Source organism: Oncorhynchus nerka, linkage group LG21, assembly GCF_034236695.1.
Source record: "Oncorhynchus nerka isolate Pitt River linkage group LG21, Oner_Uvic_2.0, whole genome shotgun sequence".
In the NCBI taxonomy this organism is placed as follows: Eukaryota; Metazoa; Chordata; class Actinopteri; order Salmoniformes; family Salmonidae; genus Oncorhynchus; species Oncorhynchus nerka.
In genome coordinates this window covers 24,249,376-24,267,204 of record NC_088416.1, presented here as the reverse complement: position 1 = coordinate 24,267,204, position 17,829 = coordinate 24,249,376, and the positions used below count along the sequence as shown (strand labels likewise).

Genomic DNA, 17,829 nt, shown 5'->3' with positions numbered 1-17,829 from the left:
ATCGCTGCCAAAGGTGATTCTAACATGTATTGACTCAGGGGGTTGAATACTTATCTAAATCAATACATAGTGTTTTATTTTCCATTAATGAATTAATTAAATATATGTTTTATTCCACTTTGACATTATAGAGTATTTTGTTAAGATTAGTTGACAACAAAAAAAGACTAAATCCATTTGAATTGTAACAACAAAATGTGGAAAAGGTCACGCGGTGTGAATACTCTCTGAATAGCTCCTGCATGTAAGAAAGGGATAGAATTGGATGACCAATTTCTCACCTAATCTACAACAAGAAATCTACAGAGGTAGACTTGACGATATGCAGGGCTTGAACAGTTTGTACTCACTGAAGTCTGCCCTGTAAGAGAAAGAAGGGGCAGTGTATGGCATGGTACAGTATAAGTACCAGGATGGTAACAACTGACAGGTACAGTATGTGTGATTTTAGGACAGCAAAAGAGACCATGCCTTGTTGGGGGAAAAATAGATAAATCTACCTGTCCCACTTATGTTCTGCTCCTCCACACCTCTTTGTGCCTCAGCCCTAGCTCCTCCTTTCTTTCTCCTCACTGCCCCCTCTTCTCTTCCCCTCTCCACTCAGATGAATGGGGGGAATGCAGTGAGTCAGTGGAGCAGTGCAGAGGCCTTGGCCCAGTGACAGTCTCCTGTGAGCTGCCTCACTTCAAAAGGGCCGCTGAAACCCGACTAGCTCCTTGTAAACAGGGCTGCCTGGCCTGAAGGCACCGCTTCCTGCGCTTAACTCAACTTAATGGCTGGCTTGTTTGGCTTCTCGCTGAAGCAGAGAGAGAGACGAATGAGGAGAGAGAGAAAAGAGAAGGGGGGAGGTGGGGTGGTGGCAGGTAGAGTCTAAGATTGTTACAAGGGGTGGGCGGGGAGGGGGATTGGAAGGTATTTTGTATTTTGAAAAATTCACTTGAATAGGGGTGTTTTTCTTCTTTCTCTCGAGGTAAAAAAGAAGGGAATAAAAATGAGTATCAGGACATAGAAAGATGTTCCTGCTATTTGTAAATCTGTGGAGAAAAAAATATATATTTTCGGGAACCTGAAAATGAAACAGATGCCCAGATTCACTTTTCAGAATGTTTGAGTTTCGCCAGCAAAGCCCTGTTCACTTGATATTCTCAGTCAGGAAACCTGTCTGATAGCATGACCCAGCAGGGAGACTGTAGACCTTTACATGGTTTATAACTGATAGCTATTGCACATTTGTCCTTTTGTCCTATATGTAGAGGTATGATGACTATCACCCTGTACACAGGTCTCACATGTATTACATAGAGACACATCTATCAAGCTAAATGTATTACAGGAGGGGGAAAGTTATTACCGATATAGACCAGATATTGTCTGTTTTCTGCGCGCTATTGACCAAGTCTCTTCTAGGTGGTCTCAGCTAAGCTTGTCTATGCTGTGGATTAGCTCTCTCTCTCTTTGTTGGTCTGAGATCTGCCATGCTGCCATATTCTCTCCTCGAGGGCAAGAAGGGACAAGCAGCGGATTGGGCAGAAAGAGAGAAAGAATGCTCTTCCAGAGAATGTTAATAATGGGATCTCACATCCCACTGATTGAAAGAAGCCCTCAAGAGGCTGTTAACAAAGATGGATCATGTTGTTGGTCTGAAAAAAAAGAAGAGACAAATAAGGGGAGTGAAAAAAGTTGCTCTCTGTGAAAAGTTAGCATGAAAAAAAGATGGAGAAAAGGTTAAAAAAAAAAAAATTAAAGACCTAGACTTAGGTCTGTTACTCATCAAGTCTTGCTCTGATCTCAGAGAGGAGTATCATGCTCTGAGCGCTTATGCTCAGTTAGTTATAGTCAGACATTAGCCCTGCTAAATGAGGGCAGTTTAGATTTTCCAGCGCTCCCTCCATATCTCTGGATCTCGTTTCCCCCTTGAAATCAAAACAGGAAGTCCAATATGTTCCCTCTCCTCCTATTCCCTGCATGGATTGCTTCCTGAGGCCACCGTATAGATTTGGGGGAGGGGGAAATCAGAGAGTTGGCAGGAGAAAGGGAGGTTAAAATGTGCATTCTCAGTTTCTATGTTACAGAGGCACTCCTCTTCAATATAGTGGTAACCTGCTCGGTCACAGTGCTTCTCTTCGGGCAGACCCATTGCAAATGGCCATGAAATGCATTTCAACATTATGAGTGTTTTTAATGTCTTGTCCTGGTTTTATCAGTAGGCTGTGAGAGTCTTTGTGGACATAGTTGTAGATTTATTAGGCAGCAGTTGAAAAGTTCACAGATACCATGGCTGGACATTATCAGGGGAAAAGATACACCGAAAATGAAGGGAATGGATATCTGGAAAGCCTACTCTCAACTCCTCGACTTTGGATGATCTTACCAACTGGCCACTCAGTCCATGTCCTGTTCTGGGGCTCAGAGGATTTGTAAGTTAACTACAGCAGTAGGGAACGGAACAGAAGCAGACAATAACTGTGGTGGCAGAGCCTCTGTTACAGCCGGCCTCACTTCCTCCACCCCCTCCTTGGCTCACGCTCACACACACCATTTGTCTGGGGTTTTATGACCCACAGAGTACACACAGGCCATTCAGAGGTGGCTTCAGTGAGATAGAAGGGTGGGGCCCAGGCTAGGCAGGCACACACGCACGCACACACACACACACACACACACACACACACACACAGTGTGACTACAGAGTATTTTAAAGGGGCTAACTATTTCTCTGTGCGTGCTTGGAGTAAACCACTCACGTCCCAGGCCCTGTTGTAGAAAACCTAAGGGTGTGTGGTAAAGAGATTCTGGGTGAGTGTGGTAGAGAGAGAGAGGGAGTCTGGGGGTGTGTGGTAGAGAGAGAGGGGGAGTCTGGGGTGTGTGGTAGAGAGAGAGAGGGAGTCTGGGGGTGTGGGGTAGAGAGAGAGAGGGAGTCTGGGGGTGTGGTAGAGAGAGAGAGGGAGCCTGGGGGTGTGGGGTAGAGAGAGAGAGGGAGCCTGGGGGTGTGTGGTAGAGAGAGAGAGAGGGGGAGTCTGGGTGGGGGTGTGGTAGAGAGAGAGAGGGAGTCTGGGGGTGTGTGGTAGAGAGAGAGAGGGAGTCTGGGGGTGTGTGGTAGAGAGAGAGAGGGAGTCTGGGGGTGTTTGGTAGAGAGAGAGCGTGAGTCTGGGGGTGTGTGGTAGAGAGAGAGAGGGAGTCTGGGGGTGTGTGGTAGAGAGAGAGAGGGAGTCTGGGGGTGTGGGGTAGAGAGAGAGAGGGAGTCTGGGGGTGTGGTAGAGAGAGAGAGGGAGTCTGGGGGTGTGTGGTAAAGTGAGAGAGGGAGTCTGGGGGTGTGGGGTAGAGAGAGTGAGAGTCTGGGTGTGTGTGGTAAAGCGAGAGAGGGAGTCTGGGGGTGTGTGGTAGAGAGAGAGAGAGTCTGGGTGTGTGTGGTAGAGAGGGTCAAGAGAGAGGGATTCTGGGGGTGTGTGGTAGAGAGAGAGAGAGAGAGAGAGAGTCTGGGTGTGTGTGGTAGAGAGGGTCGAGAGAGAGGGAGCGCCCCTGAGCTGCTCCAGCTGTTGCCCAGAGTGGTTCTGACAGCTGCGTTACGGATATTTTGGGAGCCTGGAGTTCGCCTGGGATAATAATGGGCTTGATTTGGAGGAGAGAGGGGGGTTGACACATAGCCAGACACCACACTGTGTACACAACCATACCACTCGTCGGGCCATGGCACGAGTATAGGTTAACAATCTGCTGATGAGAATACAAACAGAGCAATGGGGGAATTCTTCTAGTCTATGTCATCATCTTCTATTGTGTTAGTGCAAATGACTCCTATAATAAGAAACTCCAGCAACTTTTGTGCTCCAGGCAGTACATGAAACAGACGAATACAACTGTAATCCAACCTGTATACGACCCAGCCAGTTCTGTTTGACTTGGTTTCCAGCTATTGTTGTCTTGACTCCCGTGGCACAGAGCCCTTGCTAAGACAAACACAAACACCAGTGGTCAGTTCGGTTGAAGGATTGGGGTGAAAGCACTTACTGTCCCACCTCAGTGCACAGGAAGCCCCCTGTCTGACATAGCTGTGTTCACTGGTTAGAGCTCGCTGCCTGGCCTTCTGAATCCGCCCCTGTCTGTATAGTAGCTGTGTGGTACAGCACAGAGAGCTGCTATGGCAACTCAACTGACCTACAGACCTGAAGCTGAGAGAGGGCGGGGTTCACGGTCTAGAATATATCTCCACGCCTGATGTTAAGATTAAGTGGTTAGTTAGCGTGTAGGTTTAGGCTTAGGGTTCTACAATATAGGAAACTAGCGGCACTAGCCTTAGGGTTCTACAATATAGGAAACTAGCGGCACTAGCCTTAGGGTTCCAAAACATATGAAATGGAGCAAAGAGAAGACATGTTTTTTTAGAATATACCCAAATAATTAAATGAGAAAACATTGAAATTTGACATTGTTGTTAAATGTCACAATTATAACGCTCATGTCATCTAATCACAATGCTTCTTTGGCATCTCAACTTAGTTGGACTAAGTTGTATACATCTGAAATGAAAGATACAGTATGTTCTATCCGTTCTATTTCTACAGTTCCTCTCCTCTGTGGTTCTGCAGGCTCTGGAACCCTTCAGGCTCCAGGTTATGACTCATTTCTTCGGCTCCTTTATGGCGAGCGTCGATCCCCGTTTTAATGGGAGCCTTCTTAACTGCTCTTTCAGAGGAATTTACAACCCTGGCCCTCACCGCTCGCTCACTCACTTGGCCCACGAGAGGGGAGGCAGGAGAAGGAGGGGAGCACACTGGCGCATTGTCCTGACACAGCCAGGAGTGGAAATGTACCACTAGAAGCAAGGTGGTGGGACTGGCGGCAGGGCATGTGTTCCTGTGCATGTGATTGCGTGCCTGTATGTGTAAGTGAGTGAATGAGTGAGTGGATAAAGGAGAAGGGCTGGAGCTCTGTAGGTTCTCTCTGTAATTTCTCCCTCCCTGTGCAGCGTAATCACTTCCATCTGAGCCCTGCCCAAAGAGAGAGAGAGAGAGAGAGAGAGAGAGAGAGAGAAATGGTGGAGGCGCCTCGTCAAGGAGGTGCGAGTTAAACACACACACACCCATATCATATGCACACACTCATAAATAACCCATATTCTAGCAGACACACAACACCCACTAATATACACATCCATTCTACATATTCTCATTCCAAAAACACACATAAGAGTTACTAAGAGTTGAAGAGTCACTTTCTACAAAGCTTTTCGGAAAAGCAACAACCCCCTAACGTCATGTCCAGTCTCGCACCACTCATCAGATCCTTCTGGGACATTACTACATTTGCTCCTACTAGCCCTCTAAACCAGTCGTATCAGAAAAAGAAAAAGACATTTCATCTCGTTGAAAACTTTAGCCCACACTATCAGTACAAATTGATTGAGCAACTCTTAGCATTGTGCGGTTATGGTAAGGGCATAAGACCGCATTTTCTCATTTCCTTCCTTCAATCCTGAGGTTTTTTTCTTCCTCTATTTGTTGGGGGTGGTTCCATCTGTCCTGCTGCACATGTTGAGCTGTATGTTGGAAGGCCTTGAGGAGAGACAGACAGACTCTCCAGACCAGACGTTCATGGTCAACGTGCAGCGTAACTAATAATAATCACACAAAACAACAAAAAAAAAACAGGCCCTTCTGCACAGCAAACCCTCTGCCAAGCGGACCTCTCAGATAGATCTCCGCTGTACCACTGACCACAGGGACCACTAAAATAGGCCAATCCTAGTGCCGAATGAGGTCTTATCAGTTCTGTGTCGTCCTTCACCATCCTTCAGACCAGAGGCTGAATGAGAAGATGAAAAATAAAAAGGTGAAAGGAGAGATGCCGTGTGATCTTATCAGACAGACAGACAGACAGACAGACAGACAGACAGACAGACAGACAGACAGACAGACAGACAGACAGACAGAAAGAGAACATTCCTGAAGCGACTGCAGGCTACATACAGGCAGTGAATAGAGGCCCCGAAGGCTTGCATTTAGTGGTGTCTGCTGCCTGCCAGTGCTGCTGGTTTGAACATTTCCTCTGAATCACCAGAAAAAGTATCCTAAATTACACAATGCTCCCCCTTGGCACACATGACAGTATTAAACATTCCGAGGAGAGAAGAGGAGAGGAGGTGCATGACTTTACCGAAGAGTTCTTCTATCTCTAGTGAGCAACATCCTCTGCTGCTCTTCCATCCCCAGTCACTCACACTGGGTTTTGAATGTCTGCATTCTGTGTCTGCCATGTTTCACCAGGCCATTTGGTCCAGGAGGTCCTGTTATCCTGGGTGGCACAGGGGGCAGCCACTCTGTCATGATTTTAACACAGTTACAAATGTCTGCTCGTGCTAAATATGTGTTTTCTTCTGCTGGGTCAATATGTCTAATAATTAATAAGGGTCCTAAAATCCTACAAATTAGGGTTGCTGGCATGGGTGTTGTCTGAATTAGGGATTGGCAACACAATCCTCAATAACAGAAGACTTGCTGGGAGCCCATCCAATTTGGGGATGTTGAGTACTACTACTGACCTAGTTACTGACATTACAGGGGCCGGGCCAGGTAGAGCAGCAGGCAGGCCCCACAGCAGACAGACAGCAGTCTCCTGTCTCCATCGAAGCCAGCCAGAGGCCCAGTGAGCCTGTTTCACTGTAGGCCAGGGAGACCAGCCTTCAGCCCAGCCCGCCGCCATCGGTCAAGCATCTGGCTGACGTGTTACATTTTTCCCGGTGCCTCGGATACACTTGGATCCACTAACAGGCCGGGTGGGGTGCAGTAAGAGTGCTCGTAAAGCACTGGGCATAAAATTAAGGCTTGTTGTTCAGATGGGGGGGGGGGGGTGCTTGGATGGAGAGCGATGGAGGTGGTGGAGCTGTAGCCTTAGCTGATCCCAGCTGTCTGAAGAAACTCTAATTAGCACCACCACACCCTTATCGCTTGGAGGTGACGGGAGCAAATGTTCCTAGTGAACCACCCAGGAACAACCGCCTAAATAACATGGGAGGATGACTGTGTGACAGGTGACTGCCTCACCTCCTGGACCAAATGGCCTGGTGAAACATGGCAGACACAGAATGCAGACATTCAAAACGACAACAAAAACAAATCAACTCAACAGTGTGTGAATTCAAGCTGCACTGTTATTCTTACATCCTTGCCTCCACCACCATAACAAATCTGAACATTCCAGAAAAAACAACAACAACAAAACAACCAATCACTGATAACAATTCAATATTTGGAAAGACAATAGGCTACACAGGATCTAAACTGCATTATGATGAGAGTCACAGCATCTCCCCCGATTTACAATAGAATAGTATGGGCATTGTCTTGACCGAAGCCAGTCCCTCCCTCTTTAACCTAAATTCTCATACACCTCTCTCTTCTTGACATCCCGAAAGAGCTTTATTCCCACGATGCATCCCTCTAACTGATCAAAAAAAAGATAATAACACAGTAAGTACAAGGATGCAACATGTGACCTAAGTAGGATACCTGATATGTTGTTTTACCTCTATGAGACCCAGTATGATGCAGGCGGCACCCAGCCACACCAGGTTCCTCTTCAGGGACACTTTGATCACCTGCACAAAGCCCTGGAGGGACCACACACACACACACACACACACACACACACACACACACACACACACACACACACAGTGTTGTGAAACCTCTCTTCCTGTGACTAAATGAGCTGTTAATGAACTGTCTGTCCTCCGGGGGCCACAGTGTCTGCAGTCAGTCACACAAAGAACCAGCTGATATATATTGACCGTGTTTAACTTTATCCCCTCAAGTCCCTGCTCGTCTTACTTGCTGAATTGCAGACCTCCAGGATCTGAGCTAAGCATGACTAAAAGCTTGTTATTATAGGTTTTAGTGAAAAGACTCAGGGCATTTTAGATAAAGCCTCATTACTCTTTAGGGCCCTTAAAACTTCTCATCATTGTCACAGCAATTCCCATGTAGGGAATCATGATCACCTTTCTGTTAAACTCATCTAAGGCCTTTGTAACCCCCTCGCCCTTCCCTGTGCTGGTTAACATTGACCCTCTGGTAGATGTTGTCTGTGATGACGACATTCACACAGGCCACAGAATCCGCATGGCAACAGGAGTGTGACACAAAACTAATATGCCCATGAGAGCCCTGCAGGAGCCAGTCAGTGTAGTTCTCTGCACCACAACAACGGAACAACCAAGATGTTACTCTCCAAAAGCAAAATGCAAACTGTCTGTCAGACAACGCCCCAATGCTACCCAGGAAGGTGATGATGCCCACCACTACGAGGAGGATGGAGGTGTGAGACAGGCCCTGGGATATGTGGGTGAAAGACTCCATTTCTGTGTAGGTTGGCCGAGACATTGCCCCGACCAGGTCCAGGGCCAAGCCAGACACCTGGTGGAACATTAACACATGCCATGTAAATCACAGGTTAGTCAAACAACTGTAGTTTTCTCAATATAACCTTTACACCTTTTTAATGGTTCACTCTAGAGCAATTGGAGTAAGTCAGGCACATATGAGTCAGTGGTCCAGAGCACCTGCCCAAATTTGTTCTATGAAAGTGTCCAGGACAGGTAGTGGTGTGTATTTGTGCATTTTTTTAACCTTTATTTAACTAGGCAAGTCAGTTAAGAAAAAGTTATTATTTTCAATGATGGCCGAGGGGATTAACTGCCTGTTCAGGAGCAGAACAACAGATTTGTACCTTGTCAGCTCTGGGATTTGAACTTGCAACCTTCCGGTTACTAGTCCAACGCTCTAACCACTAGGCTACCCTGCCTCCCCAGATTAGAGTGTTTAGGAGGATATTTTCTTCCAAACTGAAAAGTATACAGGAATTTTGAAGTCCACGTTCGATATTTCTCATTTTATAGTCACTTCTCGATATTTGTACAACTTTGCCTATACCTATATATTTTTCAATACTATATCAGTTCGGTTAGGTACACGGGAACATTTTGGACTTCTTTGAATCATTTTGACCAATATGCAGATCTAACTCTCCTGAAATTTGTACAAACACCTGGAATTCTTGAATTAACACATCATTTCTATAGCTCCAAATGTCTATATTACTTGTCAGAGCGAGAGAGAGACGCAAAATAAGTTATCAGCAACACGATTTGGATCAAGCAAGTGGACTGTATCAGCTAGGCCTAACCTTGAAATGATCCGGTTGACATCATCAACTACAATGAACTGTAAAACATACTGGATATGATGGGTGTAGTTTCATGAGTTCACCCAGTTGTTGGGATACTGTAACCCTGTTACATGTCAGATAGAGCTGAGTCTCGAGACGTTGATCTAATTGAATTGAATAGAAATAGAAGCAAACGGGAGCTGGGAAGAGTATTCAGGGTTCCCCTCTCTCTCGTTTTTTCTCGGACTGTTATTTATGACGGACTTGTTTTTGTCAACGGTCCAACACTCGGACTGTCGAAACAAACCGTTTAGACCGGGTAAAGTTGACCCTAGACGTTGATCTTGGGCCAGTTTAGCATTTCCCCTACTAATGATTAATGTTAGGACTGGGGAAGGGAGCTGTTGATCCTACACCAGCCACGTAGCCACTGAGCGATGCAAAGAGCTTTTAAACAGTTTCACCCGGCAGTAAGTAAATCTGACTAAAACGGCAGAAAATATCCGTACGAGATGCGGTGCGTCATTGTTGCTACTTGGGTCACAGTTGTTGCGCGTCATATTCCACACACACGGCGCAGTACTATTGGTTACATTTACACTTCGAAATTCCATCCTTTGTCCATTTGGTACATGGTGGAATTCGGGATCAGAGGCCCTGCCACCTCTGGTGCCTGAGGCTTGGCTCTTTTTCCATCTCTCTATGGCCTATTGAGGATCATGCTCTTTTAAGAGGTTGGTTAAATCTATTTATTGTTTAACAATAATCTCCCTTGTTCCACAATAACATATTCGTTTACCATTTCCAAACATGTCTTCAAAGTATTATTTTGGTAAATTTAGGAATTTGTTTGGTAGTGGTATTGGTAGTGGTATCCTCTGACTGGATCCACTACCACTGTCTGGGTTACCAACTCAGTTCTTGATGCCTTCTTGCTTCATACCTATTCTCCAAGGGCACCACCTGAAGCCTTCCAGTTTAGTATAGGCCTATCACTTTTTAGTCCAGCCCTCAGAGGCAGGTGCAGCTCACCTTTTCTTCTGCCAAGCAGTCATATCATCAAACAATGGAGGAAGACAGGAGCTGGAAAGAGGCAAGTCAAGTCACATAGACCTGTAGGGCATGATAAATCACAAAGCTATGTAAATAAGGATACAGTCACCATGATGTTTTCTACGTAATATCTCAATACCTTATTCTGGTATGGTTCTTACATTTACTTCTATCACCCATCTCCCTTGGCTATATTGATATATCAATGTTGTGTTTGGGTACATTTGACCAGTTTTGGAAAAGTACCCAATTGTCATACTTGTGTAAAAGTAAAGATAAACTTAATAGAAAATGACTCAAGTAAAAGTGAAAGTCACCCAGTAAAATACTACTTGAGTAAAAGTCTAAAAGTATTTGGTTTTAAATATACTTAAGTATCAAAAGTAAATGTAATTGCTCAAATATACTTAAGTATCAAAAGTAAAAGTATACATCGCTTCAAATTCCTTATAGTAAGCAAACCAGACGGCACCATTTGTGTTTGTATTTTTTAAATTGACGGATATCAAGGCGCACTCTCCAACACTCAGACATCACTTACAAACGAAACATGTGTTTAATGAGTCCATCAGATCAGAAGCATTAGGGATGACCAGGCATGTTCTCTTGATAAGTGTGTGAATTAGACCATTTTCCTGTCCTGCTAAGCATTCAAAATGTAACGAGTACTTTAAGGTTTTAGGGAAAATGTATGGAGTAAAAAGCACATTATTTTCTTTAGGAATGTAGAGAAGTAAAAGTTGTCAAAAATATAAAGTACATCTACCTCAAAAAACGACATAGTATGTTCAAGTATTTTTACTTCAGTACTTTACACCACTGAGGTTTACTTTGCTAGTGACATTTATTGGAGGGTTTGTTCTCTCAGGAGGCCCAGAAGAAGGTGTCAAGCTTCCTAGTGAAGCTGAGGCTGAAGAATCCTTTGCAGATTACTGATAACAGGTCCAGTTCGGAGTCAGAGCGAGCTAACGCTGAAGTTCGCCAGGGGGCAGTCATGCAGTCTTCAGTAGAGGGCAAAGCTCTCCGCAGCACACAAGGAACCATCCATAATAACTCACCGCTGCACTCCCCACCCACTGGCACTGATAAGAGTTGCAGAGGGGCAGAGGGATCTACATCCCCAGATAACATTGACAGCGACAGGAAGAAGATCAAGTTCCCACTCCTCTTCACCAAGACAGCCGTGGCTGGGACCACCACCAACCCCCTTCTCACTGAGAATGACCAGCCCAGCGGGAAGCTTTCTGCCAAGGCAGAAAAGGCCCACAAGACTGTGATGGTGACCGGTATCCCAGAGGAGATTGATGTTGGAGCTAAGGTCATGCAGAAGACCTTACCGGCTATATCCAAGTTCATTTGGTCACGGCCCAGTCCAAGTGAAGAAGATGACAAAGTCCAGGGCAAAGTCAAAGACTTCCACAAGACCAAACTAGGTGAACAGAAAGAAGATAACGTCGAAGAAGGGTCCTCCCATGGAGCAGAGCAAGGCAGAGGCAGGGACTATAGCAGGAGGAAGGAGCCCCTCTCCTACGACATACAACACAGACTCAACCAAGCCATGACAGATTCAGACAGACTCAAAGCTAGAGAGGTCATCAAGAGAAGCGGAACCATCCGCTGTGAGAATCTCCAGCAAAGGCCCAACCGACAGAAGCCAGAGTTGGAGCGATTCAAACCCAGGGATATCACCAAGAGGAGGGCCATCATTCCATGTGATGAGCTGCAGCAAAGGCCCCATCAGCCAATGCCAAAGCCAGATAAAGCTGCCCTGGTTAAACTCCCAGCGATTCCACGGTGGACGGGCTCCATCTCATATGAGGAGTACCAGAAGCTGAACCAGATGCCAGACAGCACCATCAACACAGAGGACCTGAAGGAGTTCTTAAACTCACTGTCAGTACTTGCCCTCTGCTCCATACTTACCATTCATACCTATTCTATTCCCCACAAATCTCACCGTTATCCCCTAACACCACTATCTGCTTGTGCCTGTTTGCCTGTAGGGGCATTACTCATATTGAAGACCCGGCAACTACGGTGCCTGACGATCCCCTGATCGATGCCCAGTCTGATGGTAAGTAGCATGCATACTGTTAGCCTGTCTTATATTGTCAACTAATATTACCTACCAATACAAAAACATGTTTGTAATTAATTAATTGACGATCTTCTATTGTACATGCATTTTGAAGTGATGTTCCCTATGTTATGGGCAACAATCATATCTATTGTCTTTTCTGCCCCATGCAGCCTTCAAAGAAGTCTTTGAGCAGTTTGCAAAGAACAGTGATGGCTCTCTCAATGAGGAGGGCCTGGCGTCCACGCTGGACAGAGTGGGGATCAGTATCAGCCCAGAGGAGGTGAAGAAAGCCCTGCAGAAGGCTGACTACGACAGTATGTTTCTGCCTCAGTATCTGGAATTACCCCAAAATATAACAACGTGCTTTCCATTATAAACATGTTAGAACAGAATACATACAAATGGTTTGTGTCCCAAATGGCCCCCTGTACCCTATATAGGGCGTGACATTTGTACCCATATAGGGCTCTGGTCAAAAGTAGTGCACTATAGATTGCCATTTGGGGTGCAGCCATACACATTCCCTTAGTTGACATGAGTTGACAGGCTGGCTGACTGGCTGTTTTTGTTTCTTGGCTTCAGAGGACGGAGAGGTGGGGTTTCAAGATTTCCTGCATGTGATGGCGGACAGCCAGCGCTTCTCCAAGTGCTTGAAAGGTGAAGATCCCCGACTAAGATGTTGCCTTGTTGACTAAACTTATCTGGATTCACACGTAAATATGAACATACGACTCACAGAGCTGCCATAGCGTTTGTGAGACTGTATTAAGATGGTGCTTACTGTCCTCTCTCTCACTCCTTTCTGAGCTGAAGGAGCGGACCCATCCCAGTCTGTTGAGGTGTGTGAGACAGTGTTTTACAAGGCCCTGACCAGGATGCTGGCTGCTGGTATCCTGTCCAGTGGTACTACAACAGAGATAGTACAGTAAGCCATTCTAAGTCATGCTACTTTCTTCTCGTGTATGAATAGCCGGCCGACATCATGTGAAGCTATACATGAGTGTGTACAACTGTATGTCGTGAAAGATTATGTAGGGTTAACAAGACATTTTCAGGGATAAAACAAAGAAAAACTTTTCATTGCAGTGTCTTATGAATTTTCAATAAACGTTATCTGTTTACACAGAAATAATACATTCTTGTGGTCAGCTGTGTCAGCCATATTTGACTGTCCCCTACCTCTGACCAGGTACTACCATAAAAAGACTCTGAGGCTGATCCGGCAGGCCGTGCGACCAGACAGGGAGGACGGGGACCATGTTCTCACCTACTACACCAAGGGAGCTCATCTCATAGGCCTGAAGAGCAAGCAGCTCCTCAAGTACATCCAGCCAGTGGGTGAGATAACACATGATAACACCCAGCACATACAGTACTCCTTTCTCCCTCCTTCCTATATCCATATTGAACTACTTCAGCTTTCATACTCTCCTAGTCAAATTTATATTGATTGGCAGAGGAGTGATGAGGGACTGTTGTTGTTTTGATGTGCAGAGACAATTGCCCAAAGCCAGAAGGTGAAGGACAGCCCGTACTTGAGGTGTCCCAGCCTGAACGTGGCCTACACCTCCTGGGACCCCCGGCGCATGTCCCTGAACCCTGCACAGAGGGCCAAATTGGGCCACGTGAAGTCTGTCAAGACCTGGAAGACCGCTGAGATCGAGGATCGCATCAGACAAGTAATTTTCAAAAAAACTTTTTCACATATTGAATTATGTGAGGAAATATAGAAAGGCAGCGAATATATGTTTGCTAATCTTCTTGTATTTGTACCAGCTGTCAATCAAGCACCCCGGGATGGAGAAAATGGAGATGATCACGCCTGTGAAGATGAAGGTGAACATGTCCATGAAGGAGAGGGACCACCTCACTTACAATGAGATCAACCAGATAAAGCAGATGGTAAGACGGGATTTGAACTGAATGTATGACAATATTGATGCAGTCAGTCCCACATTGAAGCTCTCTCTGTCTCTGTCTGTCCAGTCCAAATCAAGTCTGAACGAGTACCTGAAGGACCTGACCCAGCTGAAACGCAGGGACATGTGGATCTCCTGGGGCTCCCTTCAGTGTTACTGTGCCCTCCACAGCCGAAAGGACTTCCACAAAACCTTCACCACCTACTCCTGGTCCTGGAGCGGCTGTCGCAACATGATGGAGACTGGAGACCTGGACGCTCCCTGTAGGTCCGCCCTACGCCCCCATGTAGCCAACCACTGGAGCCCATCGCCAGGATCGGCGTGCCTCGTCCAATCAGGGAGACTAAAAAGAGAAGACCCTGGCGGCAACCCCGTTGACAGGAAGAGCAGTACACTGTAGAAAAGAGGAATAACACCAATAGCAATCATAACAATACTGATACGATCAATTACTTTAACCACAAAGATCCCAGCCACCCCCACTTCCTCTGACCACAGTCTCCACTCCCCCACCCCTCCTGATCCCAGTCCCAGACTTCGACCAGAGCGGCTGTAGTTATGAGTGCAACAACCCCCCATGTTATGTGTACAAACAGGACCGGCCCCCTAGCTGATCTGTTGCTCTGGGCCTAACTTACATTAGCCCTCCACTGAGGCCCCATGAGAGGTGGGGGAGGGGGGTGGAGGAGAGGTCATGCAGTGTCTCCCTGCTCAGCAGAAATAAACCCATCATCCCTGAAAAAAATAACAGAATGAGTCAAACGAGTGTCACTGGTTTGTTTGAAAACTGCACCGTGCAAAAGTGAGGAGGAGGAGGGATAGGTAGGGAGGGATCTGGGGTCGATCTGCATGAAACCATGAAGGGAACTGAAAGAGTGTTATGGAGAGGGGGAAGTGGCAGTGCTTTAGATGTTAAATAGAGCTAAATATATAAATAAATATATGTTGCCTGGATGATGTGTCCCAACAGTCATTTCCAATAACTCCCACATCAAAGAGCCACTTCTCCACTCTAGACAACCCATATTAACATCAGTCTATGAATAAATCTAAGGGTCCTACAAGGCCAAGGCATGGAGCCTAGGAGGAGAGCCAGGACTACTCATCCCCTTGGCCTGCTCCAACTGACTGGGTTACACTATAGTCTGCCGATTAAGTCCCTGACTAGTCCAGGTCCTGATAGGGTCCTCAACCCTGATATCAGGCCCAATTGAGGAAGGGATCAGCGCTGGTCTGTTCCATTCATTATGAACAGTCTCAGTCTGATGTTAACCAGACATGCCTGAGCACACACACACACACACACAGCGTACGTTAGCCCTCCGCCTGGCTCCCATTAAGAAGATGACAGGTAATAAAATAAACCACAGTGAAACAGGGAGCTCTGTTGTTAAAGCTGTTGTGCTTGCATGTGTCTGTGCATTTGGCGACACTGACACTGTTTACTCAGACTACGAGTACTTGGCCTGATGGCCCCTGTCATCCTGTAAACCAGATGCTTGAGCAGTTTCCTTCTCCTCTCTCGTGTTTACTGTATGCCGAGACCAGATAAGCGCTATTATGGCAAACACAACAGTTTGGGCTCAATATTTTCTCAGCTAATTGGATAGTAGGACAATGGTCCTGCCTGGGAATCTCACCATCTTTTTCTCCAAACAAATCGATCATTGTTTGGAAATGTAAAACTAGGTAAGGCTGGCCCGTGTCTGTTTCTCTGGATGTCATGGGGAAAGAGAGAGGGCCCCCTAGTGCCTTTGACTGGTTCCTAAAGGATTATTGTTGTTTGACTGAGACCACCTCTTCAAATGGTTTAACACAAGGGGGTGCCAGTGTATCAGCCCTTATTGTCTGGTTCAGTCGCTTCACTTCCTCAGATAAGCTCATTGACTTGATAATGACTTTAATGTGTCTCCGTCTTGTGATAAAGAAGACATATATTTGATGGTCTAATGAATCTACCCTTTAGTATAGTAGTTTATTACTGTTGATATGAAGTCATAATATACTGTAGTGGCCCTGAAAGCTCTTTCAAATGTTACGCTTCAAATTCCTGATGTCAAATCTGTCAATATCGTGTCTGTAACATGATCTTAATGTTGTCAATGATGTTCACACCAGGCTTTTGGCTTCTGAAACCACTTCCTTATCCTCACCAGATGTTATTTCCACAGAGGAAACTTCTATTGATGTGTTGTTCACTAATCAGAGGTGAAGTCCAAGCAACAGCAGCATTGTGCCGGGCTTCCGCCTATTCATCGGTCCTCTCTCAGCTTTCATTCTTACATTCTGTATCTCAGATCTTTAGTGTTATTCTGTTTCTCTCATTCTCAGTTCTCTCTCTGTACCTATTTAGTGAGATCATTCTCTTTCAGTGGGTGTTCCATGACTTAGTAAACGGCGACGACGTATATCAGGTACACATTTCCAAACATGTGAAAACGCCATGAAGGCCATTACCAGATTCTTAACCGTCAGCTGCCTATCTGGCTTCTGTCTTTAGAGACGTTCCTTTCAAAGTGACCGAAAGCAGCTCCAGCTGCATGTTTATCTCCAGACACATCTAGATGATGTTTAGACTGAAGAGTCACACTCAGCCACCCCAGGAGAGATATAAAGGCCCTTTGGACGTATCACTGGAACCGTACATTTAGATAGAGGGAACGTTAAGACCCCGCATGCCAGCTGGGTGAGAGAGAGTAGGCCTCACTAAGGACAGACACAACAAATGTAAACCGTTTAAAAGTCATTAAGTCAATTGGTGTCATTGGGGCTGTAAAGTTTTGATTGTCTGTATGGATGCGGCTCCCTCCCATGAATTACCCAGGAGCCTCTCTGTCCTGTCTGTCGTTAGAGGCTCCCGCTGATGAATGAAGAAGTTTCACCCTCTTTCCTCATAACGAGCTGCTTCCAGCATGACTTGCCAAATGTTTCTCCAACTCTGTACTGTATACTGTCCGTCTGTCAACACTGTTCTGATTCAAACTCCTGTGCAGGCTTTTGTTTGGAAGCCAAATTTGGTTAGCGAGTACAAATAGTTAAAAAAAAAAAAAATCTGTCCTGCATAATAGGGCCTATATGAATGGTCCTGTGTATTAGCAAAATTGAGCACTTCTCGCTCTAGCGTCTATTTCGGATGCCAAATTAGATGTGTGGATGTGTGCACGGTCTACTCCCGTGTGTGTGTGTGTGTGTGTGGCCTCATATGGAGTGTGTTGTAGCTGTGTTGTTGGACGAGGTAATAGGTTTAGACATGAGGTTATCTTATGGATTTATCAAAGAGCCCCTATTACCTGGTTGACTCACACTCTGGAATCTGCCTGCAATCTGGACTCAGGGGTAGACGTAAGATAGTAAATGAAAATCCGGGACACTCAAATGAATATGATATGTTACATTTGGTATGGTACCTATTCATTTGTGGATGTCCATCATCCATTTCGTATGGCATGTTACGAATTACAATTCATATTATATGTTACGAATTACAATTAATATTATATGTTACGAATTACAATTTGTGTGATATGTTACGAATTGGAATTTGTATGATATGCTATGAATTGCAATTTGTACAATATGTTCAGAATTTGCCATACGTATATGTCACGAATTCCA

The 17,829-nt window shown here is 45.6% G+C and overlaps 1 protein-coding gene across 1 annotated transcript; it reads left to right on the top strand.

Moving 5' to 3' along the window:
* Positions 1 to 10,506: 10,506 nt before the first annotated feature.
* On the top strand, positions 10,507 to 14,869 carry LOC115103614 (spermatogenesis-associated protein 21-like). The gene is made up of 10 exons (XM_029624456.2): positions 10,507 to 10,515; positions 11,084 to 12,108; positions 12,219 to 12,289; positions 12,466 to 12,609; positions 12,878 to 12,952; positions 13,109 to 13,220; positions 13,485 to 13,633; positions 13,790 to 13,974; positions 14,072 to 14,197; positions 14,282 to 14,869. Exons 1-10 carry the CDS (start codon positions 10,507 to 10,509, stop codon positions 14,612 to 14,614), a joined length of 2,229 nt encoding a protein of 742 aa, XP_029480316.2. The 3' UTR covers positions 14,615 to 14,869.
* The last annotated feature ends 2,960 nt before the right edge of the window (positions 14,870 to 17,829 follow it).